This window comes from Gymnodraco acuticeps, unplaced genomic scaffold, assembly GCF_902827175.1.
Source record: "Gymnodraco acuticeps unplaced genomic scaffold, fGymAcu1.1, whole genome shotgun sequence".
NCBI lineage: Eukaryota > Metazoa > Chordata > Actinopteri > Perciformes > Bathydraconidae > Gymnodraco > Gymnodraco acuticeps.
This window is the reverse complement of record NW_022991588.1, coordinates 246,807-268,617: the sequence shown is the minus strand read 5'-3', so window position 1 is coordinate 268,617 and position 21,811 is coordinate 246,807. Positions and strand designations below refer to the sequence as shown.

At 40.8% G+C, this 21,811-nt stretch overlaps 1 protein-coding gene across 18 annotated transcripts; it reads right to left on the bottom strand.

The window, feature by feature from the left end:
• Positions 1-325: 325 nt before the first annotated feature.
• Positions 326-20,850, bottom strand: picalmb (phosphatidylinositol binding clathrin assembly protein b). 18 transcript variants are annotated; one of them, XM_034197877.1, is made up of 24 exons: positions 19,994-20,850; positions 12,626-12,768; positions 12,449-12,524; positions 12,243-12,345; positions 11,742-11,835; positions 11,468-11,579; positions 11,277-11,383; positions 10,120-10,161; positions 9,576-9,587; positions 8,941-9,026; positions 8,522-8,645; positions 8,298-8,431; positions 7,534-7,631; positions 7,210-7,362; positions 6,778-6,861; positions 6,140-6,229; positions 5,561-5,692; positions 4,992-5,108; positions 4,855-4,885; positions 4,549-4,648; positions 4,357-4,416; positions 3,507-3,611; positions 3,017-3,122; positions 326-1,719 (listed from the first exon to the last, which is right to left on the bottom strand). In XM_034197877.1, the coding sequence occupies exons 1-23, from the start codon at positions 20,121-20,123 to the stop codon at positions 3,030-3,032; spliced, it is 2,226 nt and encodes a 741-aa protein (XP_034053768.1). In that variant the 5' UTR covers positions 20,124-20,850; the 3' UTR covers positions 326-1,719; positions 3,017-3,029. The 18 variants fall into 18 exon arrangements, with proteins under 18 accessions (XP_034053768.1, XP_034053772.1, XP_034053769.1 ...); XM_034197881.1 differs by having other exon boundaries at positions 5,561-5,671; XM_034197878.1 differs by having other exon boundaries at positions 8,298-8,425.
• Between the last annotated feature and the right edge of the window lie 961 nt (positions 20,851-21,811).

Genomic DNA, 21,811 nt, shown 5'->3' with positions numbered 1-21,811 from the left:
TGGTTATTTTATATACAAGTTAAATATCCAAACACTCTTGATTGAGCTGCCTTGTCTTAAGAGAACAAGTTGACTTTATGGTTGTGCTTGTTGTTGGTCAGACAAAACAAATTGAGATTTAATGACAACATTCGGAACTACAGTAGATAAATATGATTCGGATTTGATCAACAATAACCATATTACTTCTTTGATTAATCAAGAAAATCCTCAGCTGCAGGTTAACAACCCAGTAAAAACTGGCTGCTGTATGCCAGTGATTCACATTTCTGTATGACAGATTTCACATTTACATAAAATAAAATAAACATATTCGGCACAACAGTTTGTGGAAGCTGCTCTTTATTTGTAAAAGAAAGAAAATACTTCAGTCATTGTCTGCTACACGTTCTAATTACATAAAGAAAATATCTGCGGAGACAAACGCAGAGAATATCCTGAATCAAACTTAGGTAGAGTCAAATTTGATTGAATTGCTTTCATATTTCATACATCTTTCACTTTTGAACTCAAAGAACAGTCAGTTTTTATATACACACAGAGCGCCGATCAACAGTGCTCCTCCGCTCCACCCTGGTCCTCTGGATCTTTTATACAATTAATTTACATCAAATCTGTGACCCTTTTTCCCCGTTAGCGTAGCGATGGCTAACCAACAAGCAGACACACTCCATCCTGTCACCCCGCCCCCACCCACTTCCACTGAGGAACGATAGTGTGGAAAGATGTGTGCAACATGAAGACAACTCGTTCACATTCAGAGTAAAGGCAGCCTTGAATACGGTCAGTGAGTCAATGGCATGCCAAGCTTAAAGCAAATGGAGCCCAGTGTGACGTTCAGATTCGTGGATTACGTGTTTTTCAACTAGACAGGAAACGATCCATTGCAAAAAACCCTAGGCACAGAATCGAATATATACTGCTGACTGACTCATACTCTAACCCCTGCACTTTGAGTACAATGGAGATTGTGAAATCTTTCATCTAGTAAAAAGGTTTCTTAACACAAAACTCATAGAATATTTAGTGCTCTATCATTCCGCTTAACAGGTGTAATTTATATAATAGTTTTTTTTTTTAACTCTACCTCTCAATGATAGTCTGAGATCCTTGTTTAATGCTGAAGCACTCCCACAGCTGTTCAATGATAGATTTTACATTATTTTTTCCCCCCATTCTTAAACCAATAATCATAAATAAATACAAACAACACACGAGGAATGTCTACTGTAAACACGGTAAAAAAGACAAAAACTAAACAGGTGTAAACGCCATTAGCATCACTACTTAGTGACAGTTAAATAACTGTAGGGAGTGGATGACTGATGATCGGACCCCCTCCGCGCTGAACATCAAGCCTTTACATCCAACCACAGTATTTCCAAATACATAACATCAAAGTTTCTCAGCACCCATATCTATCTTTACAGAATACACTGTAAAATGGATACGGAATCCTCTTTAAGGGGGTTTAGACAGCAGCATCACTCCATGTCTCGGACAAGTTACAGAATAATGGGTGTGAGCTACCGTCAAACGTCACTGGGACATGGTTACCATGGTTTCTGACAGTCGTTGCACCATTGTGTTCTTGACATGTCTGTATTTGGGGAGTGTGTGAATGTTTCGCTGTAGAGTTAGACTGCAACGAGGACAAAGCTTTGCTGCTAAGTGCTTCATCTTCCGAGAGACACTTTTTCTTCATTACATGAACTGCATCTGCAAGAAAGGTAACACACATTCTTAGTAAATTGCTTAAATGAGAATAGAAATCATCAATAAGGTAATTGACTGTTTGCTAAACCCTTCCCCAGAACAGCAATAGCTTATATGTATAATATAATAGCAGGTGTGGTAAGCTCTGGATTTGTGTTGAGGTGCCGTTTATCTGGCTGTTCCTTGGCAGGTCTGGTTCTCCTTGGCTTCTTAAAACCAAAAATATGAGAACATGTGTCGCTCTCTGAGAGAATTAAAGAGCAGCAAAATGTGTATTAAAAATGTAGAATCAATCATTTAATTGGCTCTTTTGATGGGCCTATATACCACCAACAAAGGACCTTATATTAAAATTATAACACTTTTTAAACCAGAAACCATCAAACTTCAGCCCATCTTGGGGCATATAGCTCTTCAAAATGTCAATGAAAATATAAACTAAATAAAGCGCCGCTTGTATTTAATGTTATTTAGCCCTTTTTTCTATAAAATCAACCTGTTAGTAACGAGTTAGGGTTATGTTACCCTACAGAAAGCAAAGTTATTCAAACCTGACAACCCTTATTAGAATGTTCATGAAATTGGGAGGATGCCGACTTCTTGTTTGGGATCTGTGAGCTTAAGCCCATGGCCTTTAACATGATATCATGCAGACATTATTGTGCTAATTTAAGAAAATGTTTTCCCTTGTTTTAAAAGGAGTCAGCTGAAAATATTAAAAGTCAGCCAGAGAGACCACAGTTTAAACCAACCCATGCTCTATGGGTTGGTTTAAACTGTGGTCTCTCTGGCTGACTTTTAATATTTTCAGCTGACTCCTTTTAAAACAAGGGAAAACATTTCCTAATGTCAACTTAATTACCACTATCGAAGCAATAGCGGCTCAACATTAATCTACAACAATTTTCTCCTGACAACATTTGTGTTTCATGGTTTTTAAAATATAATTGTTGTAGACAACACTGCCTAATGATAACTTGCAGGACAGAGCTAAGCAAACAGTCAACTGGTTAAACTCAGCAGTGGCTGCAAGCTTCAGTTGACACAGGTTGGAGCAATACGTGATGACAGTGCAGGGACAAAGGGTTAGAATGAGTCTAGCTATGTTAAAGATACATTACATCCATTAAAACAGCAAGAAATCCAAGCAACAAGGGTCAAAATAAAACAGAAAAAAAGAAAAGTAAACATGTAGCATCTAATCGGATGAGGGAGACATCAAGTATGTTGAAAGAAAGGGGAGTTAGCAGTGAGCGTGCAACACATGCAGGAGCAACCGCTAGCAAAGGGCATGCTGTACCTAAAGAGACGCTCTACAAGAAATCCTTGAGAGAGAGGTGTGCAAACGGGTCCTGTCCGGGGGCTCGGAGGGGGCTCTGGCTGGAAGGACTAGAGGCTGCGGAGGGCTATTTCAGGACCAAATACAGGAAGTAGGAGGACCAGAGGAGAAGTCAGAGTCAGTACAGAGACTGAAGCAGGGATGAGATTAGTTTGGAGAGGCTGTCACGTATGAAAGAAGGGTTAATAAAAAGGAGTACTTTTTGGGGGGGGGGGGTCAAGACTGAGATGATTCACAGTTTTGCTCATCATTAGAGTGATGGGTCCATTGTTAAAACTGTCATCATCTTCAGCGGTATTCACACCGACAACAAGGCTTACACGGTGACTAATTACGATACGCGTCACGGCACAATGGATACACCTATTTACTCAACCTGATAACTGCGCAAACAGATACTGACTTCATTGTGCATCAGCTCGGGGGCGTGGTCAGACTGCTGATCACCCACCTGAGCGCTGGACACAGAGCCGAAGGGGTTGGGAGGCCTCATCACCGGCTGGGAGTACATCATGGTGGGGGGGTTCATCATCCCCATAGAGCCCATCTGTTGAGGCTGCGCAGAGATGAGAGGTGTCATGTCAGTGGGGGTGCATTGGCTTAAAAAAGAAATGAAGACGCTGTGTAGAGTTTATAACTGTAAAGGTACAACACTTTTTGGTGTATTATTTGGTCTGTAGTCTGTCATACAATAGTGACAATTTATTCAAGACCAAGAATATATATTTAAAGGATGTGTTATATGAATCATGACTAAGATAACACAAGCACAATTGATGAGTAAACGTTGACTTCCTTGTTGTAAAATACAGATTAATTTAAGCTTTATCTTTGAATTCATAATGTTTCATACAACCTCTAGAGGGCGCTAAACCCAAACATTTCAAACATAATGGATTCTCATTCAACAAAACGTAAGCATCATAGGTGACTACGTTTACAGTGTTACTGTATAATATTTGAAACTGTTAATCATTATGAAGAATAATCATATCATGCAACAAAAAGTGCTGTCTGTGTGCATTCCATACATTACCCCTCAAAAGTAAAAAAAGACAACCCTGTGTCAGTTAAAGTGGAATAATAATAAACTGAATGTGCTTTAAATAAAATTAGATTTTCGTTACAATTTTCAAAAGAGAAAAGTCTCTTGATCCAGTTAAACTCAATCAATGTCAATTCATTCTCGAAACATAAGGAACAGGTAAATTCATCTGATTCAGCGGCATTTCGGATATTATATTATATAAGAGTTCCTAAAAGCTACTAGATCTACACTGTACATTTCCCAGAATACTGACCATGCCGTATCCCATCATGCCTGTGGGTGTGGTGGCAGGGAAGGCCATGACTGACGATGGCTGAGGTAAAAACAAACAGGGTAGTGAGAACACAAACTAGCAGCATAACAATACATCATCCGCCATTATTGGGCAATAAACTGACAGAGCAGCAGAAATGAGGAGCACTACAGTTATAAATCTGTGCGTCACCATGGAAACGGGGTTCCAGGTCGTGGACGGCGCCGCTTTGAGCTGCCAGCCGGTGCCGCCGGTCATCCTCTTCTCCCCCGGCTGAACCCAGTGCATGTCGCTGCAGATTAAGACGACAGTGGATGTTAGCAACAGTTTGTATCTGCCCTAAAAGCACAACGCTGCTGCTGTGTGTGATGCAGAGAGTGTGATGCAGAGAGTGTGTGATGTAGAGAGTGTGTGATGTAGAGAGTATGTGATGCAGAGAGTGTGTGTGTCTAATTATGTGTGTCTGTTAAAGCCACAGAGCGCTCATCCATTTCTTACTTTTTCATCGTGCCGTTTCCAATCCCGAGGTCTGAGAAAAGAAAAAAAGACAGTTCAATGGGAAGGTCTTAGACGTCAATGCCTTAATGAGCATGCGCTTTAATTAGAGGAGCTGGAAGCCACAGCATCACACTCACTGCCCACAAGGTTAGCCAGGGAGGAGTCAAGGTCATCTGACACCAGCTTGTCCGGCAGCAGACCGGACGCCTGGCCGGAGCCGGCATGGGTCGGTTTCAGGATGCCGCCAGAAATATCTGACAAGACACAGAGACAATAAACCCATGTATACTTGTTGGGTTACACATGTATATCTTTAAAGTATTTTGTGAGTAGTAGTTTAACAATTAAAAATGATAGAGATAAGTCCAGGACTATATCACTCTATTCTTGCATTATTTGTTACTTATCAAGATCAGTGATGAGTCTGAGTAAATTGTTCTCATTTTACTTTTTCAAAAATATATTAAAAAAGAAAAACGTGAAAAATGCAGAGAATGTTTTGGACCTTTTAGAGTTATTTTTCTTTTAAAAAATAATCTGTAAATGTTAAGGACAGAAAAATCAGACTGCTACATAAACTAAAGGAGCTTTAGTGTTTTGGAAAAGTAGTATAACTTTCACCTTACTGCCTAGCGATTTACATTTTAGATTAATGTTTACTTGACTTAAAACCATCATATTGCAGTTATTGAATGTAAATCCTCACCATCACAATCGAGGCTGTTGTTGCCTGCGGCTTTGGCTCCAAAGACGGACTCAAAGTCCACTTGGAGTCCCCCAGCCGACTGCTGAGCAGCGGCCTGCGGCGTCGAGTATCCTTCACAAGAGATGGAGACAGCTGCAGTTACAGAGATAAAAAAGTGAAAACTGAACATTTGGACTTTGTTTTCTGCACTGGCCCGTGTAGAACAGTGTCCATAGATGCAACGGTAGAAACTGGTTTACCCTCAGGAGTTTGTAATACTGTATGATTCATCTGATTCTCGCATGATTTTTTTTATTTCACTCAGGCCGTTACTTACTAGCACCTTAATATCTGTAAATGTGAAATCCTTGTCCTCAAAAAACATTAAAGCTTCCATTTAAAAAAATATATTGTTTTAACTCAAATGTTGTCTGAATGGAAGTTCCAAATGTAAGATGAAGTTTGAATGTAGTGTGGTTATTTTAAACCATTTCTAAACCATTTTTACAGAACAATTGAACAGAGAGCTGAGTGCTACCACTTTCTCCACAGAATAGCAAAATAAATCTGTGGCTGAGTGCGCCGCAGAGCCTTCAGTACCTCTGAATAGACCTGCTACAGAGGGCTCAGTGGGGAAGGGAGCCTGGTGTGGGAGGTGCTGAGCAATGGACACTGGACCACAGAAGGAGTCTGACACGCCACAGGAAGCAGGACGAGATAGACAAAGAAGAAAGAGAGGAGAAGAAAAAGAGCAAAAAAGAAAAAGCATTTCAAGACCAGGCCAAAGAGACCGGTGGGAAATGACAGCAGTACAGGCAGAAAGAAGACAGATAACATGATTGTAATTGTTCAGTTCTGAGTGTTTAAAGTACAGCTTAAGATTAATAGCTACCAAAAGGGTAAAGGAATTAAAGGAATAGTCTGACATTTTGGGAAACTTCCTGCTGCGAGATGGATAACAAGATCAGTGAAAAACAATCAAATAAAAACCTGTCCTTTTGGTTTTAGAGCAGAAATACAGGTGTGTAGTAGCAGACAAACACACATATACGAAGGTTATCAATCTTCTCCAGGCTAGAGGACAAATCATTGTATTTCCCAAAATGTCAAACTTTTTCTAGTCTATGACCACATTTCTACAGTTTATATCTAAATAGGAGCCCTGAGGGTAGTGTATGGGACCCTATGTTTGCCAGGGCTCAGGAAACATAGGCTGGGATGGAGAGCCATCATAGTACCTGAGATTGAGTGTTCTATCCGAACTGTGCGTTTGTAATTGGTTGAAACGGATGAGTTTGTGTCAATAAAGGGATTGTAACGATCTGGAGAATCAAAAATAGGGTTGGTAAAAGAAGAACAGGTTTTAACTTAAAAGCTCTAAGGCATGATTGTATAACAATGCAACACCAAACTTAATTTGAATAGAGGATGGAAGGTAAAGCGAAATGGGTGTAGGGCCTCTACACTGGCTACAATAAAACATAGCTGGAGCTTGGTATGAACTGCAATGAGGATTGCTTTGAAGACAGATAAAAGAAGATCAATTAAGAGACAGAAAATCAACAGTCAGCACAGTAAACATGCAGGCTAGTCATGCTTTTTAAGTGGCAACAGAGAAATGAACAAGAGCGACAAGAAGACTTTTGAGGAGAAACAAAATGAGTCATTACCACCAAACATTTCATGACCAGATGTCCTAGAGGGAAAGCTAACACCGTCTGAAGACACGACAGGCAAGTGAGTGGCTTCGACAACGATTTTTGAGAGGAAAGGGTTAAGGTTTGGCATGGATTCATCTCCAGCTTCTGCAGAGGTGAAAGGATCTAGGCAGGCAGAGGAAAGAGAGACAGAGAAAAAAGACAAAGACAGACAAAAAGAGTGGAGAGGAAGAGGGGGGGAATCAGAGTCAGACAACAAGAGAAGGACAGCATGCAGAAAAGACCCAGAATGTTGAGAAACACAGATGTTGGAGGTGCTGAAGGGCCGCTGTGTACCTGCCCACGCTGTAGCCACTGGAAGCCCTGAGGAGCCCGACTGCATGGAGGCCTGGAAGGCCTGCAGGTCAAAGAGGTCACTCTCCATCTTCACTGCACTGCAGAGGGGAAAGAAAACCAATGTTTAACAACGTTAAAAAGAGACCCCCTTTCTCATGTGAAAAAACAACTAAAAAGCCAAAATAAAAAATGTAAAGTCCTGATTCAAAGGTTGGAGTCAAAAATACCCTTTACGTCTTAAAATACACTTCTCTATATTTATAGATGAGAACATGGTGTATGTGGTGTTTTTTTCTGCCTATTTGTTTAAGATGTTACTCTTTATTTCATAACTGTTGTGTTCCACATGCACTGCAATGAAGATTGATTATTTTTTACATTTTGTTTGTACAAGATAGGGTTTTGTGATTGGACGGAAAATATTGGTAGTTTTTGGGAAAATAAGGGAAAATGGCATGAACTAAAAGTGTTAGTTCAGTGAAAGAGAGAACATTGCATTCTGAAGGTGTAGTTTGTATTTTTTGTTACATAAATGACATGGGTGTTGTTATTTGTTTATTTATTAGATTAAAAAAGGTTTTTGAAATGACCTTTCATGGAGAGTATGAACAGACAATACACATCAATATAGAGACCTTTTCTAAGTTATCTAAAGTGGATGAATGTTAAGGGACTAGATAATTGCAGCACTGATATAAAATAGTGGGAAAAAAACGAAATAAACCTATCCATAACTCAAATATATCCCGTCGATGTATGCATACCCGTTGGAGCAGCTGGGCGTGGAGAAGAGGTCGATGGCTGGTGCTGTGCTGATGGTGCCCCCGGTGGTGGAGACGGGCGATGTGTCGGTGGTGGCGAAGGAGGGCCTCTTGGAGAGCTCTTTGAGCCTCTGTTCCTGAGTGAAGAGAAACTTTCATTCAAACATACAGGCAACAACTGGGGATATTAAAGTGTAAAGGTGTTGTTTTTAAAACAGAAAGTCCACCTTCAGAGCTTTGAGTCGAGCCTGTTCCTCTTCCAGAGCCGCCTGCTTCTCCCGCTCGTCCACTTTAGTGAAAGACATGCCTGTGCTGGCCAGCGATGACACTGCGTTTGACAGAGTACTGGCCCTGGAGGAAAGAGACGCAAATGTACTCTGCATTAATTGGTTTATTCTTTTTTTCTATTACACATTTGTATCTGTGCACTTCTCTCAAAATGCTTTACTTTTGACATACCGTCATATTTTCAGCTCGTGCGAATGCTTGCTATACAAATCATAGTCAAAATAAAACTTGACTAAAAGACTGACTTGATTCAGCACAATCTAATTAAACGTTATATCTCTGAGCAATATAAATTGGAAGACAGATTTGAGGAAGAGGAGAGAGGAGTTCAGTAACATTGAGGGGAGCTTTAATGTACCTGCTGGCAGCCGTGGAGTCTTTGACCTTCTTGCCCTCTAAAGAGGCCAAGTGCTGCTCCAGAGCTTCCAGAAGGCTACTGGGAGCCTGCCGTGACAGAAAACACACAATCAGCAAGTTCCTAAGACGTAGAAGATGTAGTCTACGTGGACATCTAGACCATAAAGGACAGTGGTGGGCAACCACGATGGAGCAAAAACATCCCACACCATGAAATACACCAAACAGCCAATTTATGTCTTTGATTAGGAGGTTGAATTTGGGCCACAAAAACTAGCTTTGGGCTAACAGTTACCCACCACTGATAGATGACTGAATTCTAGCCAAAAAGCTACTTTGGATGAGAGTCACATCTACGTGGGATGACGTACTGCAGCACGACTCTTCAACAGCCGGGGCGTTGTTGAATCGGCCGTGTCTAAGTACAACGGGGCAGCCACTCTACAGGAGATGAGCTACACTGGTTTACACCTCAATAACGTGACCAAAGTGAACAGAAATTTACCACAGCGAGGGTTTTTTCCTTCAACTTTTTTTCACCACGATGTAGGAGACAGAGTCAGAGCAGAGGCATGCAGAAAGACAACACTGAAGCAAGTCACGGACATAGAAGAAGAGTGAAATGATAGTACTTACACAAACTGTGAACTAAAGTGGAAAGATAAGGGGGAGAATACAGAATATAAAGGTGGTGACAGTCAGAGGGGGGATGCATTTTGGCTGCAGTTCTCCGGGATAACATGTTTCTGTTAAATTGGTTCCCCATAGCACAACAGTATGTGCACTTCATCTAACTGTCACTGTGCAGATTTACTGAGTGGACTGCAATTACAGTGATTACTTTAAAACACTTAGTGGAACAACACCTTTATTTACTGTAGAAAGAAGGAGAAGAAGGATAGGGCAAGAAGAAAAGGAGAAGGAGAAGAAGAAGGACAAGAAACAGGAGAAGAAGAGCACCTCCTTTGGCAAACATGCGCTTGAGAAGGAAATCATGCAAAGTGTCTTATTTTAATAACTTTCTGTGTCTTGTGTACTAAACTCTAGTTCAATAAAAACAACGCCGGTGATAATAACAGAGCAGTTAGAGCTCAAAATAAGAGTAAGAGAGCAAGGAAAGACTTCCTATTAAGAACGAAAAAGCTATCTTCTCAGATTTTTCTCAAGGCTCGGTGCTTACCTGTGAAAGGTCTGGGATATCTCCTCGATCAATGCCCACCTGCTGTTAGACGAGAAAAACAAAAATAATTACAATCACGTCCCTGCAGCATTAAGGCATTTCACTGAACAAAAAACATCTTAAAGGGGACCTATCATGCAAAATGCACTTTTGTACGTCTTTTATACATGAATATGTGTCCCCGGTGTGTCAGGGAACTCACCAAGTGTCAGAAAACACAACCCTCTTTTCCTCCATACCCAAATCTCTAAAAACGGGGCTGCAACGGAGCTGATACAGATTTGAATTGTTCTGACGTCAAAAAAGTGGTGCTCCGCCTATATGGGCAACTCTCCACCTATCAGGGGAATGGGGGGTTGGGCCGGGGCCACGCTCGAAAGCGCTGGAGACGCTGTAGTGCATATGCCAGGCCTGTAAGTGACGCTGTAAGTGGCGCTGTAGTCAAAAGCAGCGAAGAAGACTTCCCGCGCATGGTTGCCCTTCTGTTTATTCTCCGCTGTGGCTCTTTTTCTCCCTCCCCGAGGCAAGCGTTTGCTCCTGTTGCTGTAATTCAATGCAATCCCTCCCTCGCTGTAATTCTCTCCAGTAGTCCACCAGCAGATGAAAAACGCCCACCTCTCCGCCTCTTCCAAGGGACGAGGGGACCGTGCGGCAGAGTTTCAGTTAGATTTTTTTTCGCCGGTCAACATGTCCGTTAAAGTTTAAATTAAATCAAAATTAGAAAAGTGCTGGTCAAAGGTCTTCTTTGTTATTTATTGAGCTTTAAAACAAATGAATAATGACTATATAATCATATAAGAATAAAACACGGAGGACGGAGCCTCTCTTTTCCTCCCCCTCTTCTGAGAGCCCAGCAGCTGATCAGAGCATGCTCCCTTCTCCTGCAGGGGGGCGTGGCAGCTGCAGCTCATTTGCATTAAAGCTACGTCACAGAATCAGCCCTTGCAAAAACAAGGCTGGAAAAGAGCAAATAGAGCGAAATGAGGCATGGCTAAAATGCATGATCTGTTTGGTATTTTGAAAAAAAAACTTCACAGACATGTTTTATATAGGTATGGCCCTACAATATATTTTTCAAACATAGCATGATAGGTCCACTTTAAATAAGAGCAGAAAGGCGTTTCTGTAAAAAAGAAAAAACATTAAGTTCTTGTTACCTCTGCTACTTTGAGGAACTCTGATATCCGGGTCATTCGGGTGAGAAACTTCTTGTAAATGTCCAAACCTTCTTTACATTGAGTCTTCTTCATGTCAAAGTATTTCTCTATTTAGTGAAAAGAATAATTTTGCATGAGCAACCACAAAGAATTGGGCAGAAAATGAAGACAAAAGGTGAACATGGTCTTACCGAGCAGGTTGATGATGCCTTCATTGTAAGCAGCGAAGAGCCTGATGGAGTCTTTGAAGAGCAGCATGAAGGCTGCATTGATGACTCCATTAGTCAGCTCGTTGGCATTGACCTGAGGGAAAGCAGTGGTTTATCTTAGAGCTCCCCCACAGCGATGTGTTGACGTGGATAAACAAACGACAGTAATGCATCTGCCTCAGTTTGCAGCAGCCTCTTCCAGCTGCTTTTTACTACACGAGCTGCAGCGCTGCGGGGGGCTTCACCTCAAACTCACATTGAAATCGAGGAGGGCATCCATCTGGTTCTGAATAATTGGGATGGTCTTCAGCAGCTTCTCCGTGTTCATGGTCCTCATTACGCCGTCCACTCTGTGCAGACAAAGCAAGGGTCGGAGCAAGAAAGGGAAGAAAGGGGGAAGGTGGGGGGGAGACAGAGAGAGAGAGATGAGCAAACCGCTCCTAAAAAACAGACTGAATGTATTTCATTTTTATGACCGATGTCATGCTTAAACCCAAAAGATATTCAGTGTACAATCATACTTAGAAGTAATAATAATACAAAAAACTGTTTTGAAGATATCTGGAATATTGTAATTGGTTTATTTCTGAAATGTTTTAGACTACATAAAATACTTGAGATGTTTAGCAATAAAGAATATGATGGTTTGTTGCAGACTAAATACCACTCTTCTTTCAGATATATTACAAAAGTAAATATTTCGACAGTTTGATATTGTAGAATAGAAAATAAATATTAAAAATAAAAAGGTCCTTACCCGCGTTTAACTTTTGTGAAGTCAAAGGCGACCTGTCTATATGAAACAGCTTTCTCGTTCAGATATCGACTATACCTCCTGATAAATGTGGACATGTCATAACCTGCAATGAAACACAACAGAAGGAACATGTACTTTAAGAAACAGAGCATCATTTCAGAATAACTTAGAACTACGATCAACAACAGCCAGAATCAAATTGTTACCTTGTAGCCCACTTTTGTCCAGAAAGTTACTGAGGTTGAATAATGTATTCCTTGAGGCCAAGTACTGGACAAACCGCTGTGAGGAAGGGGAGACAGGTTAACAAAACAACACCACACTCCTAATAGGTAACACATTAACGGTGAAATGGTCTGCCTGTGCATGCTGAGGAGCGTCACCTCGTTGCCATAGACCATGAGGTGCTGTGTGGTGATGAGAGACTTAAACACCACCACCCAGCTGGTGTTGGTGGTCCGCTCAAACAGAGAGTCCGCCAGCTGGGGGATGTTCACGTTCATCTCGTTGGTGCAGTGGATCAAATCTGAAACAAAACAACACAAGTTTCCGTTAAACATAATATGTGTAACTATCAAAAATAAACGTTTTATTTTCCAAGGCTGAAAAAAAAGAAAAGTCCATCAAAAGAAAATGTCAAACTGCTCTTCTCCAATATACTGTGCTTTATCCTTCCATTATTTTGAATATAACTGCAGCAATACATATTTTATTATGATAAGACAATTGTTGTCCATTATTGCGCAAATATTTGGATAATCGTTAAGTCTTGATAATAGTAAAATTACAATTTGTGTAAAAAACACTGCTTAAATATAATCCGTTATTGTGTGACAAAACTGAAAATATCATTGCACAATCGATAGTGTGTTGAGTTAGGGATATTTGATATTTAGTTCTATATATATATATATATATATATATATATATATATATTGTATTAATATCATTATATTGGGTGGAGGTGACAGAAGGAGAAGAGGTATCTGATTTTCCAAGGCTAAATATATAATGAGATATATATATACACACACACACACACACACACACACACACACACTCACTCATATAAACCAGCATATTCTGAGTGAATTGTCAAAAGGCCTCACGATGAGTTAGTGAACAGACAACCTGCTGCCTACGATGAAAAGTAAAAAGCGACCACAGATGCACCATTTCATTTTTGGATGTCTGAGACAAAAACAGTCTCCGATGTGACTCACACTTTACTCCTCCACAACAGGTCATTATGTGCAGTAGGGCTGAACGATATACCGTGTCATGGCGATAACCGCGATATGCGCATGCGCGATATTCACACCGCAGGGACGTGCGGTTTTATTCTTTTTTTTTTTTAAATGCCAACGCACTTTAGCACAGAATTCAAAATAAAGATACCCTTATTACTTATCGAAACTGCACATACAATATATCTGATTAAAGCTGAGACTCCACAGATTATTTAAGTATAGTATCTAAGCGATCCGATCTCGCGACAGGGGAAGCAAACACAGACATCACAACACGTACCTTTTACGGAGCTTTTACGGGAGATTGTCTCACCGTAGCTGTCAATCTGATCAAAATACGTGTTCAATGGCATTAAAACGACAAAAAACGCGGCTGAATCGGTTGATCCATATGTTAATAATGTATCTGTGGCTTTGAAGCAATTGTTTATTTACCTTACATTACATTTAGCTGACGCTTTTATCCAAAGCTACTTACAATAAGTGCGTTCGACCAACAAAATACAAACTTGAGGAAAACAGAATCATATAAGTACATCAGGTTTCATAGAGCAAAAACATTTCAAGTGCTACTCAACTGGCTTTAGATAAGCCAGCCCTTTATTAGTATATAAGTGCTTTGTTAATAGTTCTATCGCTCGAAGTGGAGTCGAAAGAGATGAGTTTTCAGTCTGCGCCGGAAGGTGTGTAAGCTATCTGCTGTCCTGATGTCAATGGGGAGCTCATTCCACCATTTTGGAGCCAGGATAGCAAACCCACGTGTTTTTGCTGATGGGAACTTGGGTCCCCTTCGCAGCGAGGGTGCAGGGAGCCGTTTGGTTGATGCAGAGCGGAGTGCACGTGCTGGGGTGTACGGTTTAACCATGTCCTGGATGTAGGAAGGGCCAGATCCAGCATGGTACGCAAGTACCATTGTCTTGAAGTGGATTCTAGCAGTTATCGGAAGCCAGTGAAGGGAGCGGAGGAGCGGCGTGGTGTGGGAGAGTTTAGGAAGGTTGAAGACCAGACGAGCCGCTGCATTCTGGATGAGCTGCAGAGGTCGGATGGCACATGCAGGTAGACCAGCCAGGAGGGAGTTGCAGTAGTCTAGGCGTGAGATGACGAGAGCCTGGACCAGAACCTGCGTCGCTTTCTGGGTCAGCATCCTCCTGATGTTGTAAAGCGTGTATCTGCAGCAGCGGGTTGTAGCAGCGATGTTTGCAGTGAAGGACAGGTTGTTGTGACAGGTTGTTATCTAGGGTCACACCCAGTTTATAATCCATAATTCAATTTTTATGTAAAAATCAGAGCACAAAAGTTAGCTGCTAATGGTAGCCACCAGAGTGTATGCAGCTTCCGGTTTTGGCTACGCGTCACTCTCACTCCTTATTTGGTCATGTGTGTATTAGACTGCCGCATAGCCAAGACCGGAAGCAGCAGCCACTCTGGTGGCTACCATTAGCAGCTAACTTTTGCTCTGTGATTTTTACATAAAAATGGAATTATGGATTATAAATGAAATAATGTTTTTATACAGAGACGTTAAAAACCTATGGATTAACCGATTCAGCCGCGTTTTTTCTCATTTTCATGCCATTGAACACGTCTTTTGATCAGATTGACAGCTACAGTGAGACGATCTCCCCTAGAAGCTCCGTAAAGGTACGTGTTGTGATGTCTGTGTTTGCTTCCCCTGTCGCGAGTTCGGATGACTCAGTGATGATACTATATACCTAAATAATCTGTGGAACCTCAGCTTTAATCGGATATCTTGTATGTGCAGCTACGATAAGTAATAAGGGTACTTTTATCTTGAGTTCTGTGCCAAAGTCCGGTAGCATTTTTCGCTCAGGGGTCATTTAGATGCTTCTTATGAGACTTGTGTTTTGTTTTGGTAAAAATGGTTTGTATCGTCAGTTAGCTGAGATTATTTCCGTTAATCTGGTATAACACATTAATAGGTTCTTAAATATTAAGATCCCCTGAGACACAGTGTCCTGAAAAAAAAGTAAAATAACCGCCGGGACCTTGGGGCTTAACAGGTTAAAAATAACGCAATATATATCGCAGGGGAACAAAAAACCGCAATGTCAGTTTTTTTCAATATCGTGCAGCCCTAATGTGCAGTTTTGGTCACCTGTTAGCAGCATTTGCAAAACACACTGCTGCTAATTCCTATATTTAAGTGGATACTTTTCAAAGAGAGGTTTGGTCAAGTTAAAACTGAAAATAGATTACAAATTGATCTCCAAATAAAATACAAACATAACATCTCGACACAATAACTTAGATATTCAATTGATTGTTTAAGTTATGTCTCAAGCATTCTCTGGGCTTTGCCGATGTTCTCCACCTAATACCATTCTAAATGAAGTATCAAATGTTCATATCTTATTTATTCAGTTGTATTCCCTCTATATACCCCCCAGAAAACCTCTGTAGAATGTATAATTGAAGTTGGTTATTCATTTACCTTTAAAAATTACCCAAAATAGCAAAAATATTCCTGCTGACTTTTTGCTGGCATGTAATATTCTAGAATAGATGCTTGATTGCCAAATCTATTTGTCAATTATTGACTGTTAATACATCTCATTGTTAGTCACAATAATTACCCTGTAGACTTGAGTTACAATTACAGAATAATTCTACTCAAAATACCCTAAAATAACAGTATGTTAAGCAAGAAGTTTTCTATATAAAATTAGCATAATAAACATAGAACCATCACCGATGCAATCAGGGACCCCTGAAGCAGAAGCAGACACTGATAACATTCATTTAAATTGTTAATGGCATGAAAACATCCTTTTAACAGAGCAAGGTAAAGTGCAGGACATTAAGATGTAAATCATACATTTTCTGCCCCACTTCCTCTGCAAACATGTTCACCCTACATCCATGTGCTGCTTGAATGATGTTAGTCAAAGTGAGAATAACCCTGCCATTCACAGCAGCGATCAGACTGGCGGGGTAATTGGGCCTCCCTTTCTGTCCTATATTTGACTTTTCAAAGGCGGGGGACTTTAAGTAGGACAGGATAACCTTCCAGAGAAGCAGCAGCAGTTAGCATGGGTGGCTGAGCTGCCCACAGAAGAAGATGATGAAGAGGAGATGAGTACGAGTAAGGAGGAGGAATATGGGGGAGGAGGATAAACTGACAGCACTGTCATGTAACAATCAGCCACTAAATATTCACTGTGGTTAACATTAATGATTCCAATTCATTCATGTAACAATCATGAAAGAGCATGACGCTGCTGAACAGTATTAATCACCATTAGGGTGGGATATATGTTGGGAGTTCATATATAATCACTAAAAACTAACTCAGGATCAGAGTTGGGTGTAATAATATTACTTTTGTCGGTAACGGAGTAGTGTTAACGCGCTACTTTTATAATTCAGTAATCACACTACAGTTACTAACATTGCCCCGACACGCGTTACTTTGTTACTTACTAAAATAAGTCATAATCAAACCTCAACAAACACCTGCAAAGAACACATGCTAAGGTGAAGCTAAGCTATTTGTTGTTTGTTTATATCACGTAGTCTGTTCTTCTTCTCTGTTTTCCGGTTGTTGCTTGTTTTGAATGACGAATACCCACTACCGCCGCCTGCTGGTAAGGAGAGTTATTGCCACTCACGCATGCGCAGTTCGTACGTGCTCGGCTGAAGTCTTGGCGGTGTGTTCCAGTGCAACACATGGCCAACACGCAGGAGAACACGCCGACGCAACAGCGTGAGCAGAGATAGACTGCGCAAAATACAGATAGCAGGAGACAGAGGACAGCCATGGTCAGATAGGAAAACATTCAGGATCTGGATCAGTCTTAAGCGACAATGGAAACTGAACTAAAGAGAACATTTGAAACTTTAGCAGTCTGCGTGATCTGCCTGTAGAGAGGGGCGGGCCGGCCCTGCGAGTAAAGTAACGAGTTACTTTATGTAGAGAGTAACGAAGTAGTGTAATATATGACTTTTTAAAAAAAAAAGTAATATGTAATATATTACTTTTTTTTTTAGTAACGACCCCATCTCTGCTCAGGATAACCTTAAAAATGTGTTCATTTGCCCATTACTTTTACAGATTTCTGATGTAGTAATGTTTCAGTATTGGCAGCAAGATAGTTTAGGCAGGTATCGTAATTGTATCAATCCTAAATGTTCTAAATAATGACTCTATAAACTTATTTGTTTGCCCAGAAGCACTAAATAACTATGTGTAGGACGAGGTATCCAACCCTAATACTGTCTGTTATAGTACAAGCCATGTTTGTAGCGTTGATTTTCAAAAGTTGCCAATAATTTAAAAAAACTAAAATCCTAAAATAGATCCAGTCTGTTTTACTTGTGCAAAGTCAAAACACGGTCAAAACAACAGAGGAGAACAAGCAATGTGTATAAACAATCACACATATCTCTGATGATTGTGATCTGCATGATTGCGAGTGAATTAATTGTTGTTACAGAGAGGAACAAAGTAAGAGATCAGGCCAGAACAGAATAAAAAAAACTGTCATCAAATATCAGATTAATAATCTGGTTTATTTAAAAGGTTCCCTGTATAGTTTTTGACAACTCCACAAATCAACAGGTGGGGATAACACTCCAATAGACTCAGGAAATAAAACTAATTTAAATGCTATTTTCTTATCGGACTGCTTATGACATATATTTGACTATTGATAACTTTGGCTTCTGGTTAGGTTAGAAAAAGAGTTGTAGGAAATTGTAAAAAGTATAATACCTTAAGTCCCAAAAACTCATGTATCCTACAGTAGATGAACTACAATCAAAAAGCCAAAGTCTTCCATCAAGCAAAAAGGACAAATATTACTTTGTTCCAACTTCTCAAATCTAAAGAGTTTTTGCTTTTCTTTGCATTATGTTATCGTAAACTCAACATCTTTAACTCAATATCTTTAGGTTTTAGACCTTTGGTCAGACAGAATCAATCATTTTAATGCATTAGCTTGACCATCGTCTCAAAAAGGTTCCTGCAAAACTGCTTAGGATAGGACAACATTTAAGTCTATGATTATACAACCATATTCATATCCAGCCATAATTGTGCATACTGCAAGTATGATCTCTAAACTTAGGCTTTTCCACATCTCTTTCTCCCCTCATTTCAAGTATTGATAACGCTCTAATAATGCAATTGCATTGGCATGCAATTGCCATATATAATACTTACATATTAGGGAAAACTCTACTATCATGTCAGAAGGGACATAACAAAGTAATCCATCTTAATGTATATACACTATAAATCAAATAATCCAGACACCTTCATGTTTCAACATTAAACAAGATGATACTGTGTTCATACTGTATCTAAACAGATTATACACTGTTCTGTATACTCAGACACGTCAGTCACATTGGATATTTGAGTCTCACTCTGCCAACTTTTGCTCATCTCACCTCAGGGGAGTGAGCCCAAGCAGCACAACAGGTGTGGCACCTGCAACTTTTAACATTGAGCCAGAATATTCAGCAACTAACCATTACTTATGACCAGTTAACTCATCATGTTATCTTCTATTCCTCTCCACAGATCATGACAATGAGCCTGGATTCAGCACACACTTTTTCCTGCACTGTTACTGAACTCTTATGATGACGCAGGACATTTTATCAAAAAACTCTTTCATTGCTGCCATCATGCATTTGCAAGTGCAGATCAATATGCAGAAAATCTACCCACTGCCTGCCTAAGTACAGAAGAACAGTGACTCCTCTTTCTGGGAGTGCATCACACTAATGGTCACACGAGGATTTAAGCTATTGTGCTTACGTCAGGGTACAAGCAGAAGTGTTTGACTTCCTGAGTAAAGGAGGAAGGAAACTCACAAACCTCAGCCACAAACTCAGATTCATAGTGTCTTACACATCATGATAATTCCATGAGAAACACCAGGTTTTTACTCAATCACTTCACCCTGTAGCCTGCAATAGACACTTGTCCAGCTGCAGGTGCACCAAGATGGGAGATGAAATTGGACTCCAGTAAATGTTCATATCAGGGCCTGTGAGAGTCAGGGGCCCACTAGCTTACACCGATTTACCTGTTTCCTTTAAGATGCATCTCAATAAATCTTCATCCAATGTATCTGCAACGCAGGCTAAACATTTAAGATACAAATCAATGAGTAGACATGGGAATGACACGAGAAAAGGGGTGAACAAAACCAGACAGCCAGATAAGCTAGTCTGACAGCTATTTGTGACAAAAAATGAAAAGAAACCCATTTGTAAGGCTTAATAAAAGGGACACTACGTCTTTCAACCCGTTTTAATTATGTAGAGCACTATGTCAACAAGGCCTGTGCACGATGTTATAACCATATAATCTCCCTGACATGAGCAATTTAGCATGTAGCATCGCTTAGGCTTTGAGGCCTGGTAGCTCCTCCACCGCCATAACTCAGACAGCTGAAGCGGCGTTTCCGCTCAGCCTGCGGTGATTTAACACTTGTGTGCTGTACAGTTGAGGAAAAAAAGGATACTCACAATCCAAATGTTTCTTTTTCGGGCCCATTACTTCGTGAGTGGTTGCCTTGCATACTGTTTTTGACACGGCGGATCCCGTTACACTGTGCTGGGCTGCAGTTATCCTGTCCGTAATGCTCTGCCCCGACATCTTCACTCACTCAATGCAACAAAAGACTTTAGAATGGTTGTTTCAGTTTTTATCTTCGGGTGTGAGCTTTTAAGGGGGAAAAAAATAAATAAAACCTCCACCTCCTCCGCAACCTTGCCGGACCCCCTTTCCCACCTAGGTGGAATACAAAATCAAAACTAGGCTATGGCAGACGCGGACCAGGGGAGGGCGGAATAAAGAGAAGCGGAATCCGACTACAACAACAATCAGAAATTGTTATATTGTTTCTTCTTTCTGGCGCTCCGTCAGTCAGATTTCAGGGATGCCGTGATTGCAGGGTCCACTCGCTGACTCATCCGACCCGGGTCTCTGTGTCGCTCTCATCCCGATGTGGCACGCCGGATCCCTGCGTCTCTCCTCCTGCCTGCCTGCCTCCGCCGCTCCGCCAGTCGTCGCCGCCGCCGCCGCTTCTCCTCCTCCTGCCGCTGCTCCGCCGTAAAGCGCTGAGAAATAAAAAAGACTACCGAGGAGGAGGCGAAATGGCGGGCCTGCTTTGCTCTGTCTGCCGAGCTCTGAGGGTGAAAACCTGGCTGAACACACGACACACGCCGCCCCTGCAGAGCCTGAATCAGATGTTACGCTGCTGAGCTCCCATAATGTCTGCTGTGGTGCAGGTGTACAGCAACTGACCGCAGGCCAGCTGGGGAGGAGGGAGGGGGCACAAATGCTCAGTCAGAGGCCTGGAGGAGAGGGTGAAGCCTGCATGAATCAGTGGGGAATGTAAAGTAAGGCTGCAACAGGCGTGTCACAGTGAACACATGACAGTTTTGGGATGTTTCAAACTATATTTATAGACATTATTTGTATCTTGTCATAGCTCACGTAAAATCACTAATATAATATCGTAATAAAGAGTTGTGATATTGTGGCATTAAATTGTAAACAGCCATTTAAAATGACCACACCTGATATAGTTCTCACCATAAATTAATTGACTTCTACATTTCTATTTACCAGACATGTGACATGTTTACAGCCTTTTGTTATAGAAGCTACTTTTACATCCTGCTGTGACAATAGTTCAGAAAGAAATAAACCCTGCACAAAAACACAATGTAGTGCTAGTGGAAACTGTGGAGTTGAACAATTACTGTACATCAAAACTCTTCTGACGATGTTCTTCTTCTATAGGCTAATGATCAAAAAGTGAGTTATCTGGCTTTGAATGAACTAGAACGTTCATTAATATTATATATTGACACTTCTTATGCTCATTTATAAGATATATACATAGACATAGGACTACCTTTGACATAATACAGTGATCTTCCAAAATGCAATTTAAGAGATATCAGGCATTTGTTGTGACTATAAAAATATGACAATGCTTTTTTTGTTATAGTCAATTAAGAATAACTACGGTGGCCCTGAAGTGCAAGTCAAAACAGCATTTCAGGAAGCACCACAGCATTTCAGGAAACACCACAGCATTTCACAAAACACTACAGCATTTTAGAAAACGCTACAGCATTTCAGAAAACGATACAGCATTTTAGAAAACGATACAGCATTTCACAAAACACTACAGCATTTGAGAAAACACCACAGCATTTCACAAAACACCACAGCATTTGAGAAAACAGCACAGCATTTCAGTAGGGCCTGGCTCATTTCGTGGCATCTGCAGGCAGTGGCAAGTACTTCCGGCATCTGCCACAGAGGCCACT